Source organism: Balaenoptera acutorostrata, chromosome 15, assembly GCF_949987535.1.
Source record: "Balaenoptera acutorostrata chromosome 15, mBalAcu1.1, whole genome shotgun sequence".
In the NCBI taxonomy this organism is placed as follows: Eukaryota; Metazoa; Chordata; class Mammalia; order Artiodactyla; family Balaenopteridae; genus Balaenoptera; species Balaenoptera acutorostrata.
This window is the reverse complement of record NC_080078.1, coordinates 3,118,841-3,139,683: the sequence shown is the minus strand read 5'-3', so window position 1 is coordinate 3,139,683 and position 20,843 is coordinate 3,118,841. Positions and strand designations below refer to the sequence as shown.

The 20,843-nt window shown below is 53.3% G+C and overlaps 1 protein-coding gene across 9 annotated transcripts in view; it reads right to left on the bottom strand.

The window, feature by feature from the left end:
- Positions 1 to 20,843, bottom strand: part of SDK1 (sidekick cell adhesion molecule 1) — an 838,709-nt gene that overhangs the window by 107,148 nt on the left and 710,718 nt on the right. For all 9 annotated transcript variants that reach the window (XM_057528493.1, XM_057528492.1, XM_057528494.1 and 6 more), the window contains 3 exons: positions 6,419 to 6,528; positions 4,643 to 4,793; positions 3,844 to 4,081 (listed from right to left, as the gene is read on the bottom strand). In XM_057528493.1, coding sequence (XP_057384476.1) covers positions 3,844 to 4,081; positions 4,643 to 4,793; positions 6,419 to 6,528 — 499 coding nt within the window. The remainder of the gene's footprint in view (positions 1 to 3,843; positions 4,082 to 4,642; positions 4,794 to 6,418; positions 6,529 to 20,843) is intronic.

Sequence of the window (20,843 nt, the reverse complement as noted above, 5' to 3'; positions counted from 1 at the left end):
CAGCTGATTCGAGTCCCATCAGGATAAACTCTGCCATCTAATTACAAAGTATTCATGTTTTTAAGATTTGAAAAAAAAATCTTATTCATTACCTAACTTGAAGGAGATTCAACTTCTTTCCCAACCTGATATCTTGAGTTTTGAGACCATCCTAGAATCTCCCCTTTCATTAAAAACAATACCATTTAAAATGCGTTTTTCCTTCAGTTGTTCTCTCTCCTCTACAGGGCTTCTCACTCCTCAGCTCACAGCAACTCCTCACGTAGTCTCTTTGATTTTTAGGGCCTCATTTACCCTTATAATATATCACAATATATCATAAGGTGTCATGAAACCAGCTCGATCGCACTTCAAAACTGGAAACCTCATTTAAACGTGGTTCAAGATGTCCTGCTCGGTGCCTCCATCGCTGGCTTTCAGCACGTCTGCGCACCGTGCCGTTTCTAAGCACCGGTGGACGGCTATCTTCACTGAGGTGATGCTGGGTTCCAGAGGTGGGTCTGCAGTTCTCCTCTCCTCCCCAGCTCTCTCCGACCCCTCCCCGTCCCCATCAGCGGTGGTGGCAGCACTCCGCCAGTGGGCCCGTGTAGCCCCTTCACGCTCTTCGCCAAATGCTGAGCGGTGATCGGCAGGACCAGTCCGCTGAAGGGGCTGATTTATCCCTGGGGAGGCCACCTGTCCAACCTCGGCAGCACCAGGGAAGACATGACATCAAAGCTGCCACAGCTGGGAGGGGCTTGTGGGTCAGAGGTGAGAAGCTTCCTGCAGCAGAAGGTTCTGGAAGCTCCATTTGGAGGTGGGGGTACTGAACCCCTCCAGGACAAGCCCCAGATGGAGGGGCCAACATGACAGCACCAGTTTCCCTAGAGGAGAGAACAGCCCATAAGGGGTCCCAAGGAGCCCACTCTTCTGGTATTAAAAATATCTGAAATCTGAACCACCCATATCTTGCAATAAAGATCAATAACCCTACTATCAAGTTGTAATGGAAACACCTGCTGAACCAAAACTGTTCTCTTCTTCTCCAAGAGATATGTGTTGAACCAAAATTTCTCACTGAACAAACATTCAGTTGAAAACGAAAGATAATTTTCTGTTAAGCCATAACCCTCAAAAGAAGAAAGAACGGGATAGCTGGCAAAGCCAAGTGTAAGCTGTAGGAACAATTCTCACTCGAGATCGGAGGCTTTCTCAGCAAGCGAACTATGAGCACGGCCACCGTCAGCTCCGCTGGCCTCTGCACACGGCCCTCTTCCGGCCACACGGACACACATTCGCCAACCGAGACAAAAGCGAGCCCACAGTGCTTTTCTGGGTACAAAATCTATACCTCAGACCACGACACTGCTCAGCAAAGTCTTTTCAGAGTCCGCGTAAGAGACGATCCAAGATTGTCTGAGGAGAGCAGAGGTAGAAGAAAACACTGGAGTGAGTTCACACATAGAGTGATGGCCTCTGACCACTGTAAAGATGGCTGTTCATCAGCTGGAAGGATTTTTACAAAAATATAGTCTCAGTGCAGCAATTTTGCCACTGGTTTACTTCGTTCTTTGAAAATTTACCCCCAAATATTATTTTCTGTTTTTAATGACACTTTCTTCATCTTTACATAACATTTAGTTTGTTGTTTTCTGAACAATATCCTTGAAAAGTGTAGCTAGGGGTACAATTTGAGGTTGACAGTTATTTTCTTTCAGCTCCTTCAAGATTATGATTCCATTGTCCTCTGGCCTCTCTTGTTCTTGAGAAGTTGGCTTCAAATGGTCTTTGTAGGTAAGATGCCTTTGCTCCAGATGTTTTTAAGATTGCTCTTTGGCTTTTGTATTTGCAGCTGTAGTGCAGTGCATTTTGGTGCAGATTTATTTTTATTTATTCTGTTCAGGATTCATGTCTTCAGTCTGATACATAATGTCTTATATCAGTTCTGGAATTTCTCAGCCATAATCTCCACATATTTCCTCCCTCTCATTTCCTTCCCCTTTCTCTTCTGAGTCTTATTAAGTGTATGTTGGACCTTCTCATTCTATTCTTTATGTCTTTTAACCTCTCTATCATACTTTCAATCTTGATGTCTTTGCACTGTATTTTGAGGTTTTTTTTTTACTCATTTCCAGCTTCCAGTTTGGTAATTCCCTCTTTATCAGTGTCTAACCTACTTTTTACCTCAATCAGAGTGGTTTATTCAATGACTGTGTTTTATTTGTTTTTCCTAAAAAAAAAAAACTGTTTATTTTAATCTCTACTTAAAGTTTTCATGCTTTCCTTTAATAATTAAAGACTTCAATATTTATTTCCAGTTTTATTGAGATATGATTTGTATATAACATTGTGTAAGACTGAGGTGTACAACATACAACATGTTGCACATTTTAATCTCATATACTGCAAGATGATTACCACCATAGCATTTGCTAATGCCTCCATTAGGTCACATAATTACTGTTTATTTTTCTTTTTTGTGGTGACAATGCTTAAGATCTACTCTCTTAGTGACTCTCTCTCTTTTTTTTTTTGAATTATAACTGACATACAGTATTATACTGGTTCCAGTTGTACAACACAGTGATTCAATTCTTAACAACTTTCTATAATCACTATGCTGTACATAAGGTTACTCAGAACTTATTCATCTTCTTACTGAAAGTCTTTAATAATTTTAAATGTACTTATTACATTTTGAGGTGTCCAGCGTGGAAACAGCTGCTGGGAGGAGCTGGCTTCCTCTGGCTGCCCTCCCGTCCCACACGGGCTTCCAGGGTGACCGCTCAGCTTTTGTACCTGCGGAGCCTTGAGAAGACAGGACACGCCCTGGGCTCAGGAAGCCTCCGGGGAAACAGCTAAGTCACGATGGAGCTAGTTCACCGTCTCAGACTTTCTACCTTCTCCTCACCCCTCGTTGGGCGGAGGTCAGGAAGGAATTGAACAGCGCCCCCCCCCGCCCCTCCCCCCCACCGGATACATCAAGCACTGGGAGAGCGTCACGGGGTAAGGGGATGGTGAGAGCAGCAGAGACGTTCTTCCTTTTCAGGAGAAAACCTCACTATTTCCGACTAGTGGAAAGAGCTGGCCTGTGCGTCCTTAAAGAGTGTTAGCAACACTCTTTTCTGTGTTTCTACAAACTCGAACCAGGCCAGTAAGGGTCCTGCAAACCACTGTTGACCACAAAGCCTAGAAGATGAGCATTCTGTAGAGAGACCACTGAAAGTTTTCCTTTCCTTCCTGACCATGAGCGGTACCCCGAGCCCGGCAGACGTGAGCAGAGGATGTGTGCCACTTCTGGGCAGGTGTTAAGACACAGGTGCGCCCACCCTTTGCTCGTTCTTCCCCTCTGGCAGCTGCATGCAGATGACAGTTAATTTACAGGACAGCAGAGCCTGGGTCCTTGAATCACCTCATGGACGAGAGCCACCCAACAACAAAAACACCCATCTTAGGCTGTGATGAGAGAGAAATAAACTACCATTGTGCTAAAGCAATCGAACTTTTGAGGGTCTATTTTCTAGCGCAGGGGAGATTCAACACATCACACACGTGACTTTATCAGGAGGAGGTCCTGAAAACCTTGCATTATAAAGATCTCCTTAGAGTCTCTGTACATTCCTACTTTTCATCATTGGTGGTGAGAATTACCCCTAATTAAAAAGATAATAATGCAAGTCTAGCCCCTGGTAGAATTCATCATCAATTTCAAAGCAGCGTCATGGGTTCTAATTACTCAGGAAAGTGTCAACACAGACATGGCAGGGGAGTGGGGGACGAGCCAGCGAGATGCCAGTGACACTGCGGACGCTCAGCTCGGTCTCCAGGGAGACATGGGGAGGGCCCGGCCAGCCATCGTCTCACCTGACTCCCGTGTCCGGCCCCGGACGGCCTCGCTCCAGGGCCCGGCCCCGATGGCGTTGAAGGCCTGCATCTGCAGCTCATACTCTGTCCATTCCTCCAGCCCCTCAACCGTGAGCTCCCTCTCCAGCCGGTCGCTGATGACTTGGGCCAGCGCAGTGGACGGGAGGTCGGGGCGCCAGCACGTAACTCTGTAGCCCACGGACTCGGGGTTCCCATTGTACTGTGAGTCGGGCAGTGGCTGGAAGTGGACAACAGTCCGTGGTGAGCCAAGGTCTCGGAGCCGCCCCCCACGAGGGTCTCCATGCACGGGCCTGTCTTAGGGGGCCAAGTCCACGGAAAAGATATTCTGGGGTGAATAGTCTTAGGACCTTTATTCTACTTTCCCCTGGAACTTTTCTTCTGCTAATTAAATGGAGTCCTGTCAGTAACTTTGGCTGGACATAATTTCTTTTAATACATTTCAGCTTAATTTTGTGGGGAAATGTTCGGATTCAATATCAACCTGGCTCTCTTACAAATACTGAGTATTGGTTCCGTGTCATCCTGGCTTAAGGACTTAACAGGTTCAGCCTGTAGGGCCATCGGCTTTCCTCCCCAAAGAATATTCCTCAGTTCCAAGAAGCCAGTGAGTCATGCTACTAATTAATAAGACAGCCGGGGCTGGTCTGAGATCCAACACCGACTGTAAAATGCAATACCTCCTGGTTTAATGATGAGATTAGTTTTGACCAGGACAAGGCACGAGTAGGAAATGACTAAGCTCTGGGCTCCCACGCAGGCCCCCCGCCTCCCAACTCACCACCCAGCGGAGCCGCAGGCTGGTCTCGCTTGCGGTTCGGACGGTGACGCTGGTGGGGGCCATGTCCGGGGGGGCCTGCAGGGTCTGGATGACCCGGGAGGACTGACTGAAGGGGCTGGCACCGACGACGTTCTCCTGCCTCATTCGGAACCTGGAAGCAAAGCCGACGACCGGAGTTACTCTGCACAAGAGGAAATGTGGAAGGATGGAAACCCGCCCACAACTTCCAAGGGTATGGGGTGGGCGGGGGCAGATATGTGTCTGCCCGTGTCACAGAGGCCATTGCTCAAGGCCGCTCTCTTTCCACCTGGTTTCATTAAAAATGTGTATTACATATACGGCCTCTTTCCCTAAAAGCCTCCACAGAATGGTAAATGCACCGCAACTCAGCAATTTCCCGTTCCAAGGGAAGCATGACTGGATGGGTTACGTGGCCAGAATCTGAGCGATCAGATGCCCTTGGCTGGTTCAAGTTTAGGGCGAGACCAGGGGATTAGAGCTCAAGTAGCTCTTTAACGGAAGTGGAATGTCAGAATGTCGCTACCAGATGACAGCTTTGAAATTCCAGCGTCTCTTAATGACCAAGAGTGCCCTGCAACCCATCCTCTGTTGGTTCAGGAGAGGAGCAACAGCCCCAGAATCCACACCCTGCGACTCTCACCCCATCGTTGACTTGCCTTTTTCCTTATCTGTAAAACCAGGGTGGAATGAGATGTTCTTTAAAGTCGATGTTAATGTTCTCAGTTTTTATCTCTTCTTTATTAATATGTACAATTATGTGAATTGAACTTATACACCAGAAAAATACCCTAAGTAGACACACATATTAATTATAGGGGCTTCCTAAATTTACGTGATTTTAAGACAGGGACACTGATCTCTAATCACACTTTCTGATCTTTGAAATAACTATATAGCTTATACTAATTTCACGTGGCAAGTCTTACATCCCAACAGGTCATTTTATGCTGAATGTTTTTCTCTAAAAACAAGTGTATCTTGATTCATCTGCTCTAATCTTAGGAAGGATGTTAAAATGAATGTAAGTTAAACAGCATCTCTCATTAGGTTTTTTTAAAAAAATCCTAAGTTTGGTACTGTACTGAGAAAGTGTTCTTCGCAAAGATGTAATTTCACCTTTTACTCCCTGAATTAGTCATTCTTAGTCTTTTGTTCCCCGATCTTATGAAATGTATCCATCCTGGCAGAACAGTGACTTTATCAAACTCAGCATCTGGTGATAAACTGGAAATTCCACCTCCTTCAGTGACCTTATGGGAAGTCACGATGTCTCTAAGAGCCCGTGATCACCCTACCCTTTGTTTAGGCCAAGGATTTACTGCCTGGAGATGTTTCAGGATCAAGAAGCAAAGGTTAAACGGCACATTAAGTGCTAGACCTGGGCGGGGAGGGGGAGGCAGAGGGTATTCTGAGGACGTCTGCTTTGTGTACACAGAGGTCGTGGAGTTTTGTAAAGAAAAGCACCACATCTCCAACCATGTGGGTCTTGGCTACTAAGCCTAATATGCCAGCCATGCTGCCGGCTGCCTGGCCAGTGACGTTGGTGGCAGGGACGTGGCTGACCTCGCATTGGGTACCATCTCCCTGGAATAACACTCGACCGTGTCTCGTGCCCCGAAAGGTTCAATTTACTGTTATGGCCACCTGGAAGTGTCTCGCTTACCCTCATGCAGCTAGGTTTCACTACCGCAGACAGGGGCCACCTGTGGGGGGCGCCCCCTTCCTTGTGTGGGGTTCATGGCCTGCCGCTCTCACCTGTAATGAGTGTAGGGCGTGAGGTTCGGGATCTCCAGCGTCTGGGCGTCAGGCTCATTCTCCTCCTCGTAGAGGGTGACCCACTCCTCCTCGTCGCCAATGGCTCCAACCTGGGGAAGGGAGGTCTTGGGACCGGCTGGACGACACAGGGCGGAGGCTGCCGTTCATGTATGTGCGGCCGCCCAGTGTCCCCCACGAGTGGGGCGAGTTGAGTCCTGTGTGTGCACACCCCCAACGTGTGCCTCGGAGACGTGGGCTCCTCTGTCCCTGTCACTGCATCTGGGGGGTTTCAGTCACCAGCTCACAGTCAGGACCTGGGCACAACTGCCCGAGCGCTCTGAGACCGCAGGTGCAGGAGAGGACCTGGCCATCGGGTCCTTCATTCCTGCTGAGAGGATAACTCGTCAGAGAAGACCTGCCCAGGACCCCACGGGACCTGGGTGGCTGGGTGTCCTCACCGAGGGTTCAGAGCTGTTTCCACTGCGGCCGAGCAGGGGGCTCCACCTCTCCCGCCCCCACCCTGACCCCTTCTGCCCAAACACACACCAAAGACACCGCCGCTGGCCGGGACACTGGAGGCCCTTCCGCAGGGGACTCGCCGCTGCCCTGGGAACCAGCTGAGGTGGTAAAGACCCGCTTCGGGGCACGGCTGACCCCCTTCCACGTGGGGCGCCCTGCCTGCCCTCTGGCCCTGCCCAGTGATCCGCCTCCTGCTGATTTCATTCCCGTCCGTGAACCTCCCATCCAGTCGGCTGCCCTGGAGGTATTTTCACGTGGCTCTGACCCTTCCAGGACCACCCAGCCTGCCCCCGAGCCACACCTCTCGTGATTCTCGCCACCTCCTGAGGCAGCTTCTAATTCTTCCTGCCCCAGCCTCTCCGTCCCACTCATGCCGCCCTGCAGAGCCCCGGGGCCTGTCCCAGCGAGAGAACAACGGGGGACACGAGTCACCACCAGCCAGGGAAGCCTCTGAGTTCTCTGCAGGTCCCTGCATCCCTGTCCCAGGCAGGCTCGGGGCCTGTGCAGGCTCTGGGGGTCTGGGGGGCCGGGGGACACCTGCAGAGGGAGGGCTGTGAGTACGGAGAGCATCAGGCCAAACAGGCGGCATCGAGGCAGGTCGGCCAGGGCCCCGTGCCTGTAACACTTCGGAAACGACGCCACGGACAGCACGGGAAACATGCTCATAAAGTCTGCAGAGAAACCAGGCTGGCAGGAGGTGGTCATGGGAGGGTGGCACGAGAATTCAAACGACCTTGGTAAACTGGAGAAATGGACGCGGAGGACGAGAGGGGGATGGCAAACACGGGGCCGGGCGGCATGAGTCCCCAAGAAACTGAACGCAAAACTCCAAATACCCTTGACTAAACACGTGAAAATGGCTTGGCAGCTCCTCAAAAACCTAGAATCACCACATGACCCAGCAGCTTCACCGCTGCGTCTCCACCCAGAAGAAGTGCAGACTGGTTCTCTCACAAGTCCTTGGACACACACGTTCACGGCCGCTCTGCTCACAGCAGCCAAGGGAAGAAGCAGCACGAGCGCCCATCAAGGGATGATGGAGAAGCAAACCGCGGTGCAGACACAGGATGGCACTACTCAGCCCAGGAAGGGAGGGGGGCACTGACACCCGTGACAGCGTGGGCGGGCCTCGAAAGCGTGGTGGTGAGAGGCCAGACCCCAAAGGCCACGTATTGTATGATTCCATTTCATGAAATATGCAGAATAGGTAAACCCATAGACACAGAATGCAGACTGATGGGCGCCAGGGGCTGGGGGAAGTGGGGAAGGGGAGTGGCAGCCTGACGGGCACGGGGGATGGCGGGGAGCCCGGGAAAGATTTCAGAACTAGACGGAGGTGGTGGGTGCATGTTGCAGAGGCGCCAACTCGTGAACCGTACACGCTAACACGGTTCACTTTATGTTTATCAGGATTTCACCTCGGTTAGAAAGCATCAAAATAAAATATGGGATGACCAGCCAAAAACATATGGCAGGAGGTCCGAGCGGCTAATGAGCCCGGGAGTCAGCAAAGCAGCGAGCTGTTGAAGTGACATCGGGAGGAGGCGGCCTGAGTCCAGGGCCCTGCACCGAGGGGGACAGCTCTCCGCGTCCTCAGCGCGGGACCCCACAGAAGGGGCTGCGGGTTGGCTGTGGGGCATTTTGCTCTGACGAGTGTAACCTACAAGTGTAGGGCGGGGACACCCGAGGTCACAACCCCCGCCCCCAGCAGTGCTCTGGCTCCCTTTTTAAAAGACCTGGATTTGAAGGGAGGCCACATTCTGGGGGCTCAGGTGGGTGCGGCATGGCTCTGCGGACCCCGCCTGCCACTCTCCCTGCGGGCCCAGCCGTCATGACCTCATGGCATCATATAGTCCCAGACGCCCGAACCTCCGCAAAACGCACCCAGGCCTCTGCTCCTTCTCCACGCAGCCGGCAAGCTCCTCCGGGTCTGGGCAGCACCAGGCCCTTGGGGAGCCTCCATGAACGGGACCCCCTCGCCCCCCTCTATCCCGCCCCCCCACCCCGGCCGCCAGAGGCGATGTTCTAGTTCTGTGCTGTGCCGGAACCTTGCACGTGCCCCAGCGCAGGGCTGACCCCGCCCAGTTCTCACGCAAACACACAGCGCGTGTCGAAGGTTTACGTTGCTCACGGACGAGGGAACCAGCAGGCGCGAAGGAGGTTCAGAGGAGAGCACCCGAGGCGGAGTCTGAGTCAGCGCAAGGAAGGAGGCCGCAAGGAGACAGCGACACGAGACGTGAAACCGGTTAGAAGGGCAGCACAGCGGCAACCTGTGGGTCTGCGGCTTCTACAGGCTTGCGCCTCACTTTACAGGGTCTGGGCCAAACCCTAACAGTAAGTCAAACACAGTCAGTCAGACTCCTTAAGGCAGAGGAGCCTTAGTCAGACTTATTCAGCAAGGCTCTAGCTCTGGCTGGCGCCTGCAGCCTCCGGCCCGCGGGCCGAACCCGGCCCACCTCCTGCTTCGTAAATAAAGTTTCACTGGCACACGGCCTCGCTCACCGGTTTGTGTACGGCCGGCCCCACCTTCATGCTCTCACAGTGGAGCCGCGAAGCTGCAGCAGAGACCCCCTGGCCCCCAAACCTACGTGCTTACCACGCGACCCACCCTGCCCGCGTCCCGCCACAGGTCACGCGGTGTGTCCTCCGCCTCCTCCCGAGGCGTCTTCCACGCTTGCTGTCACTTGTCCCACGAGCCCCCGAGGGGGGTTCAGGGTCTGACTCGCCACTGAAGCCCCAGCACCTCCCCCAGGGTCCAGCCCAGACTCAGGGCCCGACGCGTTGGTTTAATACACGAATGAATACACAGACAAACACGTGTGTGACTTCCAAGGCAGTATTGCAAACGGGCTGCCTGGCACTGAGCTCCAGAAACAAATTACTACTGAAAACATGATTGTAGTTCTAGACCTCAGCGGCGGCGGGGGTTACATTTCTATAATAAAAGGTTTACATTTGGATCTAAAGAGACAGGATCCTTCTCAGTGAGGAAGAGGAGTCCTCTGATCTCTGCTGGGCTCCTCGGGGCTCTCTGGTTGGATTTCAAGACCATCACCACGACGGACTTTCTAGAAGCAAGCGGTCGCTCCCTAACGATGTGCTGGGCAGAGAGCGTGGCAGGATTCTTTAAAGATAAAACAAACCAGAGCTCCGTGGGGAGGCTGGGATTTTAACACATTTTTTTCCTTCTCTTTCTCTTAAAGCTAAGCAACAGCACTTCACAATACTTATTACAAGAGCAGAAATGCCACACATTTCAAATGTCACTCAGCGGGGGGTGGTCATTAGGACCCGCCGGGGAGCCCGCTGTCCTCTGCTAAAGCCCAGGGGCGGCTGCCCCCTGCCCACCTCCACGGCAGGGCTCTGGGCCGCTGCTCCCACGGCCGGCCTGCACTTGGCGCCTTCGGACACGCCTTCTCTTTTAATTCCTGGGGTCCCAGACCCCGCCAGCCTTGCCAAGTGGTTTTTCCATCAGGGCCCGAGTTGCCACGGCCGCCATTGCCACGCTGAGCTCAGCACCCGGAGGCCAGGCGTTAGCCTCGTGCACAAGGTAACTGCAGGCGGAGAGGAAGCGTGCGGCAGGGAGAGGCGCAGCAGGCCGGGGAGGGCGGGAGGCAGCAGCTCGCCTTTCATCCAGAGCTAAGGAGGGGGGAAAAGATGCTCCGAGAATCCACCCTACGGAAACCTGCCAAGCCCTGGTGTCAGCAGGAAAACCCGCCTGCCGAGCAACCTGCACGGCTCCCGAGTCCCCTCGGGTTCTGAGCCGCGTCCCCACGCCTGAGCCAGGGGAGCCTCCCAGGGAGTCCCGGACAGATGGGGCCAGGAGGGGACTCAGGGTGGACAGGGCTGGAGGCCAGTTCCCGAAGGGTCCGGACAGCCTGCGACCCTCATGAGCCGGCGGGGGCGGGGCGGGGCGCCCCTGGCACTGACTGGCGTCAGCTCGCGAGGAGGCTTCCTGCTCCGGAACAGCCGGAAGCCGGATCCCCGCCCTCCCCGCTCCTCCTCAGCACCTTGCCAGTTGCTTATTCATTTACTTTTAAACTATTTAACACTCCTCTTATCTTCGGAAGCAGGAGGATGTGAAATGACCATTTGGTCTCCCTTGATCTCATATGCTGCTCTCCTGGGTCTGTGACCCTGGGTACTCCTGGTCCCCTCTGGCTTTCCAGCCACCTGTCCTCTGCTTCCTCCTTTGCCTGCAGTGACCCCTAAATGACGTCTCTCCTGGGTCTGTCCCGGCCCCTCCTTTCTCGCCTCGGCAGTGTTCTCCTTCCTCCTGGCATTTGGGGCCCCTCCATGAGGACGTCTCAGACCCCGGCGCGGCCTTGGTGCCTCCTGACCGCCGGCAGGACGTTCCTGCTTCCAGCCCCTGAGCCAGGGCCTCACCCCCGACGCCCGCTCCCCCTCCCTCCCCCTGCCCGATGCTGGGAGGCCCCTCGGCCTCTCTACCTTCCCTTGATTTCACTGACGGGACCCCAGTTTAGAAGCTCCTGACCGGTCGCTTGAACTATTTGGATAGTCAAGCTCAGTGACTTAAAAGAAAAGAATGACATCTCTTGGAAAAGCCTCTCTTCCTTAATACAGACCAAAGGTTCAGGGCTGCCGGCTAGCCTGCCCTCGGGTCCAGTCGTGGCTGCCGGCCTAGCGAGTCCGCTTCCCTGATGAGCAGCTAGAAAGTCACAGGTCAAATGGAGCCCCCGGCTGTGGACCTCGGGAAGGACTCCCTTCCCCATCGGTCACCCTACACAGCCCAGCCCACCATGCCCACAACACACAGGGCTCCGGAATTTCTGGGCCTCACCTGCTGTGGCCATAAGTGAGAGACCGGGTCATCATCCAGTTCAGGTGGCACACGGCTTTACCCGCCGGCCCAGGCTCCACTGAACGGCCCTCACTGTCCATAGACTCGAGGCCGACCCCCCAGTCTTACCTCCCCCCACGCGCCCCTGGGTTTTTGCCACCTTATTCACAGCCCCCCTGAAATATCCTTCTAGGAACCAGTTTTTCCATAAAGTCCTCCCCCACCCAAGAAGAGGCTTCCCCTGGAAGCCACCTGTGGACGCACGACTGTCCCTGCACTGGGGGCCCCTGGGGGCCTGCCTTCCTCGAGTCTGTGGGCCCACTGTGCCTGGCCCAAGCCCCGCACCCAAGAGCCGCTCCACGACGCCGGCGGCTCGGGGCCGGTCTCGGCACCCTGCCCGCCCTCCAGCCGCGGTCTCGCAGTCCTACCACGGGACCCCAGACCCCCGGCCCCTGCTCACCTCGAAAGTGAAGCTGGCCTCCTCCGTGTCTGTCACAAATGCTGGGGGCACGGCATTTGTGTCTGTCCCTTCTCTCCCGTCAGACACGAACCCTCTCAAGGACAAACAGGACTGCCCACGCCTTCCTGCACCCCGTGGCGGGATTTCGTGCCACTTTCTATCTAAGATCCTGCAGTGCCGGCGAGGATTGGGCCCCATCACTCACGGAGTGGGGTGTGCGTGGAGGGTCGGGAAAGGGACTGGAACACCAGAACCGGCCCGACACATGCTCGCGTGATGCGGGGACCTGGCCTTGGGGCTCTGAAGTGAAGGGCCGTCGGGAGACTGTGCTGGGGTGAAGCGTGGGGAGTGCCGAGACACCCTGGCACATGCTCGGAGACCAGGAGATGCAGATTCTCGCTGACGTTTTCAGACAGAAACAAACTCCGCCCTTAGTAAAGGCGCTGCAGGCTGCTCACACCGGCTCCTGCCTCCCCTCCGGTCTCGGCTCCCATCACCACCTGCTCACACGAGGCCCGGCCACGCAGCTGCTCAGCCCTCACCACGCCTGTATCAACCACAGTTCTAGCTTCTGTATTTCATGCCCTGACATCCGGGGCCTGGCTGACCCAGCTGGGACTGCCCCTCCCAGGGCAGCCAGGTCCTAGAGACAGCAAACAACTCACCCGTGAGCACGCTTTTCCAATGCAAACCAGCCAGCCCAGAGCCCTCACCCCACCCCTTCCTCCATGGGGCTCCCACACTCTGGACCACTGTCTCCCTGCCCTCATCACCCAGGGCAGGTACCAGACAACCAGGGAAGGGCCCTGTGCCCCACAGCCCGCTGGAATGATCCAGACTAGCCAGTCCTCAGCCTGCCCACCTGCCTTGCCCACTCCTTCCACGGAAACTGCAGTGAAGTCTCTGGTCCACACTGCCCCCCTCTGCCTCCTGGAAGACCCTGGTGCTTCCTTGTGTGGCCCTGCCTGGCATCATGTGCTCCCTCCTCTCGGGATCTGTGAGTAATAAATGATCTCTTCAGGGAGTTGTCTCCTGATCCATTGGCCTCACTCTACCTGAATAGAAATGAAATTCACATTTTAAAACAGCAGGTGCCATGCCTTTCACTCTGCTATTCTCTCTGCTTGGAACGTCCTGCTCCCCATCAAAACACTATGCAGCCTTCAAGGCCCAACTTAAAGTTCACCTCCTACATGGAGCCCTCCTTGATTACCCTATTCTGTTACCCATTTTCTTTCTGATACTGTCTTGGCAACACCTTTTATAACAATTCTCACAAGCCTCATTTTTATTGATTATTACATTACATCTCAATCGTCCCTCCCACATTTCCCCCCAAATTGTGAGTTTCTGGAGGTGAGGACTAAAAGTTTTCCATCTTTGTAATCTAGTATATACCATGAATCCTGAAACCTATATGACAGTAGATGCTTAATAAATGTTTGCTGGATGAATGTATGACTAAATGAAACAAGTATAAAACCTAATGACCGGAAAAATGAAACATACAGGCAAATCTAAAATTCCAACAAGAGAATTAGGATGGAAGAATTTGAGTGGTCCTCAAAAAGAACAGGAAAATATTACTCTCGTAAAATTTAATTTAGTTTGACAGTTGTGATTTATATGTGCATTGACCTCTATTTCTTGAAAATGACATTTGTAGTAAAACGCATCCCTCGGTTGTACTTGAGTTGTCACTTACACTGCAGTATTTTCTTCTGCAGTATTTTCTTCTGTGTTATTTTTAAAAGTCCCATAATAGGACCTAAAAGGATCTGACAGACTAATGAACAAAAAAGCCACTTCAAACTGTTCATCTTGTACAGATTTCCTATGCAAGTTGAGAAATAAAAGAGAAAAGTCATCGTAAGGGTGTTATTATGGACAATCAAGCAAACAATAAACATTTTGAAATATCCAGGTGTATATTTCACTGTCACCTATCCCCTCAGTACCTAAGCACTCAGGCAGAGGCATTACACCAGAACAGAGCTGAAGCCCGTCTCGGCAGATTTACCCAGATGGCTGGGCCATTGCTGAAGGAGCCATCAGAGAAGTGACAGCCCTCTTATGCATCCGTGACAGACTGTTCAGAAAAAATGTCACTCTTTTTCTTCCTATTATGAAAAAGAAATTCAACCACAGTCAAGGCTTATTACAATTGAAATGCTGACAGACACTTATCAAAAGGGCCACAAACAGCCCTAATATCCACCCATAACGAGGGAAGGAGGAGAGATAATTAGCAATCAGAAATCTCCAACTCCAGACCTCGAAGTGATGAGATAAAAAGCATCTGGCCTGCGACCCTGCCAGAGACGGAGCACACCGTCAGAGGTAGAAGATACATAAACAAAGGATGGAAAGTCTCTACTGGGAAAGGGGACCAGGGACGGCTGGCCGCGGGATGGTTTTGGTTCCGTGTGACTAAGCTCTCCCGCCAGCAGCTGGACGCCCAGCTGGCTTCTGGCTGCACGAGCTGCTCCTCCCGAGCTGCCCCCACACTGCCCCCACCGGGGACGCGGCCCACCTTGGTCCTGACTGGAGACCCGCATGGAACCCCAGTGCCTCCTGTGCTGAGCACCAGCGGGTCGCTGACCTTGGCGGGCCCAGCCTGGGGCTGGTGTCCTGAGCACCAGCGGGTCGCTGACCTTGGCGGGCCCAGCCTGGGGCTGGTGTCCTGAGCACCAGCAGGTCGCTGACCTTGGCGGGCCCAGCCTGGGGCTGGTGTCCTGAGCACCAGCGGGTCGCTGACCTTGGCGGGCCCAGCCTGGGGCTGGTGTCCTGAGCACCAGCGGGTCGCTGACCTTGGCGGGCCCAGCCTGGGGCTGGTGTCCTGAGCACCAGCGGGTCGCTGACCTTGGCGGGCCCAGCCTGGGGCAGGCCTGGTGGTCGGCTTGACTCTGCAGTATTTCCCGGGGCTGGACCCTGCGCTGTCTCCACACGCCTGGCCCAGGAACACTCCCAGTGCAAGGACAGTCCTTCCTCAGAGCCACAGCTACTCAAGCAGCTCTCTTTGAGTCCAGACATTTGCCTTGACTTCAATATTTTTATTACGTGCTGTGTTTATTAAGTGCTTAATAAGTGTGAGTCCGGCGCTGAGGCTCTCAAGGCGTTGTTCCTCTCGCAACGTCCTCCCGAGGGAGCGAGGCCAGGAGAGGCCGCAGGACTCGTTCTGTGTGCCAGGTCCCCGCCCCTGTGCCCTTGGCAGCCTCGTGCTGAGGACGGCTCCTCCCCGGTGTGCCCGGTTTCCGCTCCGGCACCGTCTTCGCTGGTCAGCCTGTCCCTCCCCCGCCTTCCTGGGGCCACGCACTTCCCGGCAGGTCCCAGTGGGTCCCATCCTGCGAACAACTGGGCCCAGCTGAGGACAGAACACTGGACGATCCCGGGCAGAGCCGGGCATCTGAGTACCTTATTCCGGGGAACCTCCGATCTTCCTAAGCCTCGATGTTTCCCAACTCGCTATTTAACATTTTCATGGACTGTTAAAGAGAAAAAAACCCCTGGGAACGCACACACAGCCAAGTGGACCGCTGAGAACAACATTTGAGAGAGCTGCTCCCCCGAGGTGGGCACCTCCTGCCCTCGTTCTAAAGGAGGGTCGTGAACGGAGCTTCCCCGGAGGCCCACGGCTGTCTGCTTCTCCCTCACTTGCCGTGAGGTGCCGGTGCCCTGTTTCTTCCGTGAGGCCCTCTTGCCTCCGCGCGGGAGACGGGGGCACCCAGAGGTCAGCTCGGAACAGGAACCCCCCCGGCCCTCGGCACGTGGGGAGCGGGTGCAGGCGTGGATGGAACAGGTGAGGCCTTGGAGGGGCAGGAAGGGGTCCCAGCCCGGAACCCCCAGGCAGCGCGCTGGCTGCAAGCCCAGCAGCCTGGGCCTCAACCGTGACAAAAGGAACTGGACACACACCTGCCAGGACCATGTTTTCCCAAGACCTCACTGCCAGGAGAGATTTACTGGGAGAGGCCTGGACCAGGGGCTGATGGGGAAACACGGGGCCCCATACACCCCGAAAGTTTTCTCTCGGGGGAGCACGTCAGCAAAAAGAAAAGGAAGCAAGGCCCGGCCTTCCACTCTTCAGCCCCTGATCCGGTCCCTTGGGGGGACGTGTACTTGGGAGACAGAGCGTCGCTCCACCCCGCACCCCAAGTTCTCCGCGGAAGGTGTGTCTCCAAATGCCACCGCCGCAGACACTGCTGGGCCACCTCGGGCATCTGTGAGCGCCTCGCCCGCGGCTCCTGGGCACTGGCCGGCCACCTCCGCGGCTCTGTAGTTACCTAGAGACCAGCGCTCAGCAGCCCGCGCTGCGTGTTATTAGCCCATAACACTCCCTGAAACAGTGCCTGTTAAGAAAATGGCTACTATTATGCACAAATAAGCACTGAATGGGCTTTTTCTTTTTTCGTTCCATTTTGGGATGGAACCAGTTTTATCTGCACCCAAGTGCTACCACCGGCATCTTCATTACAGAAAACCTTGCTCAGAGCAGCCTTTGGAGAAGCCCGGGTGTTATCTTGGCTATTAGACACAGCCAACAGCTGCGAACGGCGGGGCTCCCAGACGCACCGGGCCGGCAAGCAGGAGCGAAGGAAAACACGGCACACTTGCGATCTCCCCTTTTACGGCACGCCATGAAAGTGTGGGAGGAGAGGTTTTGCTCACTCTACAGTCAAAGGTCACTAATTAAGCAAAGCATTGCGGAACCAGAAATACCCGTAAAAGCCACTATTTAAAATTTTAACCCACGTCTGAGCATCAGCTTATCACAGGGCCTTTCAAGGGGCCCCTCCAATGATGAGGGTCTTTTGATTCCATAATCCAGTGACGACAACTGCAGGAACACAGCCTCCTCAGCGCACTTCAACAAGCGGTCAGGATTCAAAGGAAACTTTTCTGCAAAGACGTGGATCAGAGGGGAGGAAAGCAAACGCTGTCCCGCCACAGAACGTTTCGGCAGGAGCCCAATCCTCGCTCGCGGGGGCCGCTCAGCTGTCCTCTGCCCTGGCTAACTGTCGAGGTCCCTGGGGATGGGGCTTAGATGTCACCCCCTTTGTGGGCCTCTACGGCCACCTGAAGGACTCCGTTCCCCCTTCCTCAGCGTCCGCCAGCACCCCGAGCGAACCTCTATAATCACCTCCTCACTTTCTACGTGATTAATCGCTAAGCGGCCGACTTCCTGCCGGCCTGGGTGCCCCCGAGCCACTCCCCCGAGGATCCCAGCCCGCGGCCAGGCACGGGGCAGGAGGCCACAACCACTTCTTGGGCGAGACGCTGGGTGAGCGAACGCTGGGACCGCACTGCAGCACAGAGCGCCTGCCTGGGCGTGGCTTGCATCCATGTGAAGGGGATTAGGTGTGGAATATTCCAGAAGACGTCACCTATGCCACTCACGGTCTCTAGGGCCCCATCGTGTTGAGTCTAGGAAGGCTGGAGCCTGCCTGGACCAGCAATGTGCCAAGACACCCTCAGAGAAGTAGCGGTGGTGCACTGAGGCTTCCTGGGGGACCACATGACATGGACATGGCCTCCCACTGCCCTGAGGGGCTGACGCGCTTCTCAGAGGAGATTTTACTTGTAAAGTACCTCGTGCCTACAGAACGCAGAGCCATGCGCATCTTAGACACATACATATAACCAAATGTTCTAGTGCTCCGGCAGCCTGCAGGACAGGTGCTATCATTCCTGTCCTGCAGCTGAAGGACCTGAATGGGCGGGGCAGCGCTGGGGCTCAAGGTCGGGTCTTTCTGGCCCCAAAGCCTGCGCTGTCTCTGTGTCACTGACAGTGTCGTTCTTCGTACCACATGTCCTCAGGGACCTTGTCCGTGGCCCCTCCTGGGGGTGAGTCAGAGGGCGATGCATGGAACGCGATGAAGGCCAGGAGGGTGGCACAAGGAAAGATCTCTCTCAGAGGCCGCAGGTCTGTTCTCTACCTGGACGGGGCCACGTGTGTGTTAGGAGATGATGGGGGCGGGTCGGAGTATGTTCTGCCTTGAGTCTGCAGATAACTGAACACTGGCCTAGCAATGAAGTGCCTTTCAAGGCCTTTAAAGAGATGCCCATTCATTGATTTTTGAATGGACACCCTGCTGTAATACGCCTTCGAGGTTAGTAGGAACCGTTCACAAATAAAAGCAGGATCCGTTTGCCCCAGAATGGATATTCATGCTAACCTTTGCCACATCATCGTGATATTTCCTTGGGATAACTTAGTATATGATTGAAAACCAGTTCCAGCGAGTTTGACCGAGAGAATGGATTAGTACAACATAAACCAGGTAGCAGTCTGTCGGTGGAGTCAGGGCAGAGGATGGAGGAAAGGGGCACCTCGTCCACGTGGCAGGAGGAGTCGTTACAGGGGCCGCGTGCGTGTCAGCTCTGGCACGGGATCGGCTCGGGCCCCTACCCGCCGAGTGACGAAATGATCGACACATCCTCTAGTCTCCTCTCGGCCAGGAAACGTCTGTAACCCTCACCCCTGGGGTTTGGAACTAAGCTGCTTTTTATAGATGCACATTTACTCTCCAGGAATATTGAAACACAAATGGTTCAAATAACGAGTTTCAGGAGAAAAAATTACCTTTTTGGTTTTGAAGTTCCAACTGTCTGCACCACTACCAGAATTTTTAGACTTGCTGAGTTAATGTTAAAATATTTTAGAAAGACTATTTTAAAGGGACTTCCAGTTCTGGAGATATGGCAGACTAGCTAACCCGAAAAGCCTCCGACCCCAAAGCCAGAGCAGAGCTGGACAGAGTGTAACAGACGCATAACAGATGCATGGCTGGGCGCATGGGGAAGCAAGGTCCACGCCTGGAGGCCAACAGAGTGGGAAGTGAAACCGCAGCCAAACTCGCCGTGAAATCTAAGCAAGCACTGACTATAAGAAAAGATGGTAATCGTCATTGTAGCCTTTGCGGATATAGGAAACAAGGCAGAAGTGAATACTGGACACAATAACAAGCATGACTTGGAATTAAGGAATTTTAGGATCCTGTGCCACTGGGAGGAAGATAGAGATAATGATTAACTTTAGATTTTGATAACTTAAATTTGCAATTTAAAAGTTTTAGGGCAGCCTTCATCTTTCCTTCCAGAAGCTCAAGGCAAAGGAGCTGAATCAGGACCTGTGCAAAGAAGGTGTCCACTCAGCTCAAAGGACTGGCCACATATGGGGGATTCAGCAAGTAAGTAAACAGAATGAGGATACTGGGAGCAAAGTAGGGCTAGTATAAATGTGGAAAGGGGGTAGCCTGAGTAAATAGATGGTACTGAATTGTATTCGGAGGTGCTGGTGTCAACTAATGCTTCTCAGTGTATGCAGACAGATATAGAGACAGACCTGGATGCAGACTTGCATGCACGTGAGCACGTGTGTCTCCTAGCTCTGTGCACTGAGAGGGCCTGGGAGCAATGACACCCTAGGAGCAAGGAGCACATCTAGTGCCCAGATCTTGGTTTCTAAATACCACTCTCCACTGAAAGGATCCAAGTTTCCTTGGAGAATGGCTGGGAAGGAAGGTAAAAGAATAAGATAATCCAAGAACATCTTGTGCCAGAAAGTAAGGAGGTACTCCCAGTAACTGGAACATGTGAAGAGAACACAGATGCTGGCTGGAGGGCCTCCCACTGGTCAAATGTAGGAAAGTTTGAGCATCAACATAAATAATGACAGCAATGGATTACAATCTGTTACATAAAATAGGAATCCATGAGTCCACACTGATATAAACAAATAAATGAATAAATAAGTGAGAAGAGAAAGCTCTTGTGCTTTTTAGCAATAAAAGTCCAATCAATAAATGTAGAAGAAATGATTGAATTAGAAAGGTCACAAGTGGGTGCCTCATTATACTACTTAATTCTGGCAAAACATAGTCGGTGAATGACAAACTAGGGATGTGAGTGGAAAGGAGAATGAGATTTTCACATAATCTTGAAGTATCTCCCCACAAAATACTTATTCATCGTGAAAGGGAGAAAAATAACTTTACAGTGGACAAAACCTGGTGGACTCCATTTTAATCGAGTGAGCAAAATTAACTCCACCAAAGATGGGGCATTTCAATATCATGTTAAACCCAACAAGACACAGTGTGAAGAACTCAGCATCACTTCTGTGACATTCTGACCAAAAATGCGTAATCTGGGTCTAATCATGAAGAAATATACACATCCAAATTGAGGGATATCCTAGGAAATGAATGGCCTGTGATCTCTTAAACTGTCAAGGTCATGAAATGACCGGAATGGCCGAGGAACTAATCCAGGTGAGGGGGATGGAGAGACAGGACAGCCAGGTGCAATGTGTGGTCCTGGACTGGATCCTTTTGCTACCGAGGACATTTGGGGACAACTGACAAAACTTGGATAGGATGTCTGGGTGAAGGGTCATTCTTTGTAGTATTCTTGCAACTTTTCTGTGGTTTTGAAATACTTTCAAGGTGAAAGGTAAAAATGAACTTCAGGGCAATCTCAAACTTTTAAGAAATGGCTACAGGCTGGCGGTGAGCTAGCTGTGAGCATGGCAGCCCAGGAGCTGCACCCCTGGGGGAGTCTCTGCCATCGCCCGCGGGCCCCGTGCTATGGACCTGCAGTGCCCTGGCCGCTCTGAGACACCAGGTGCAGGCCTGGGGAAGGGGCAC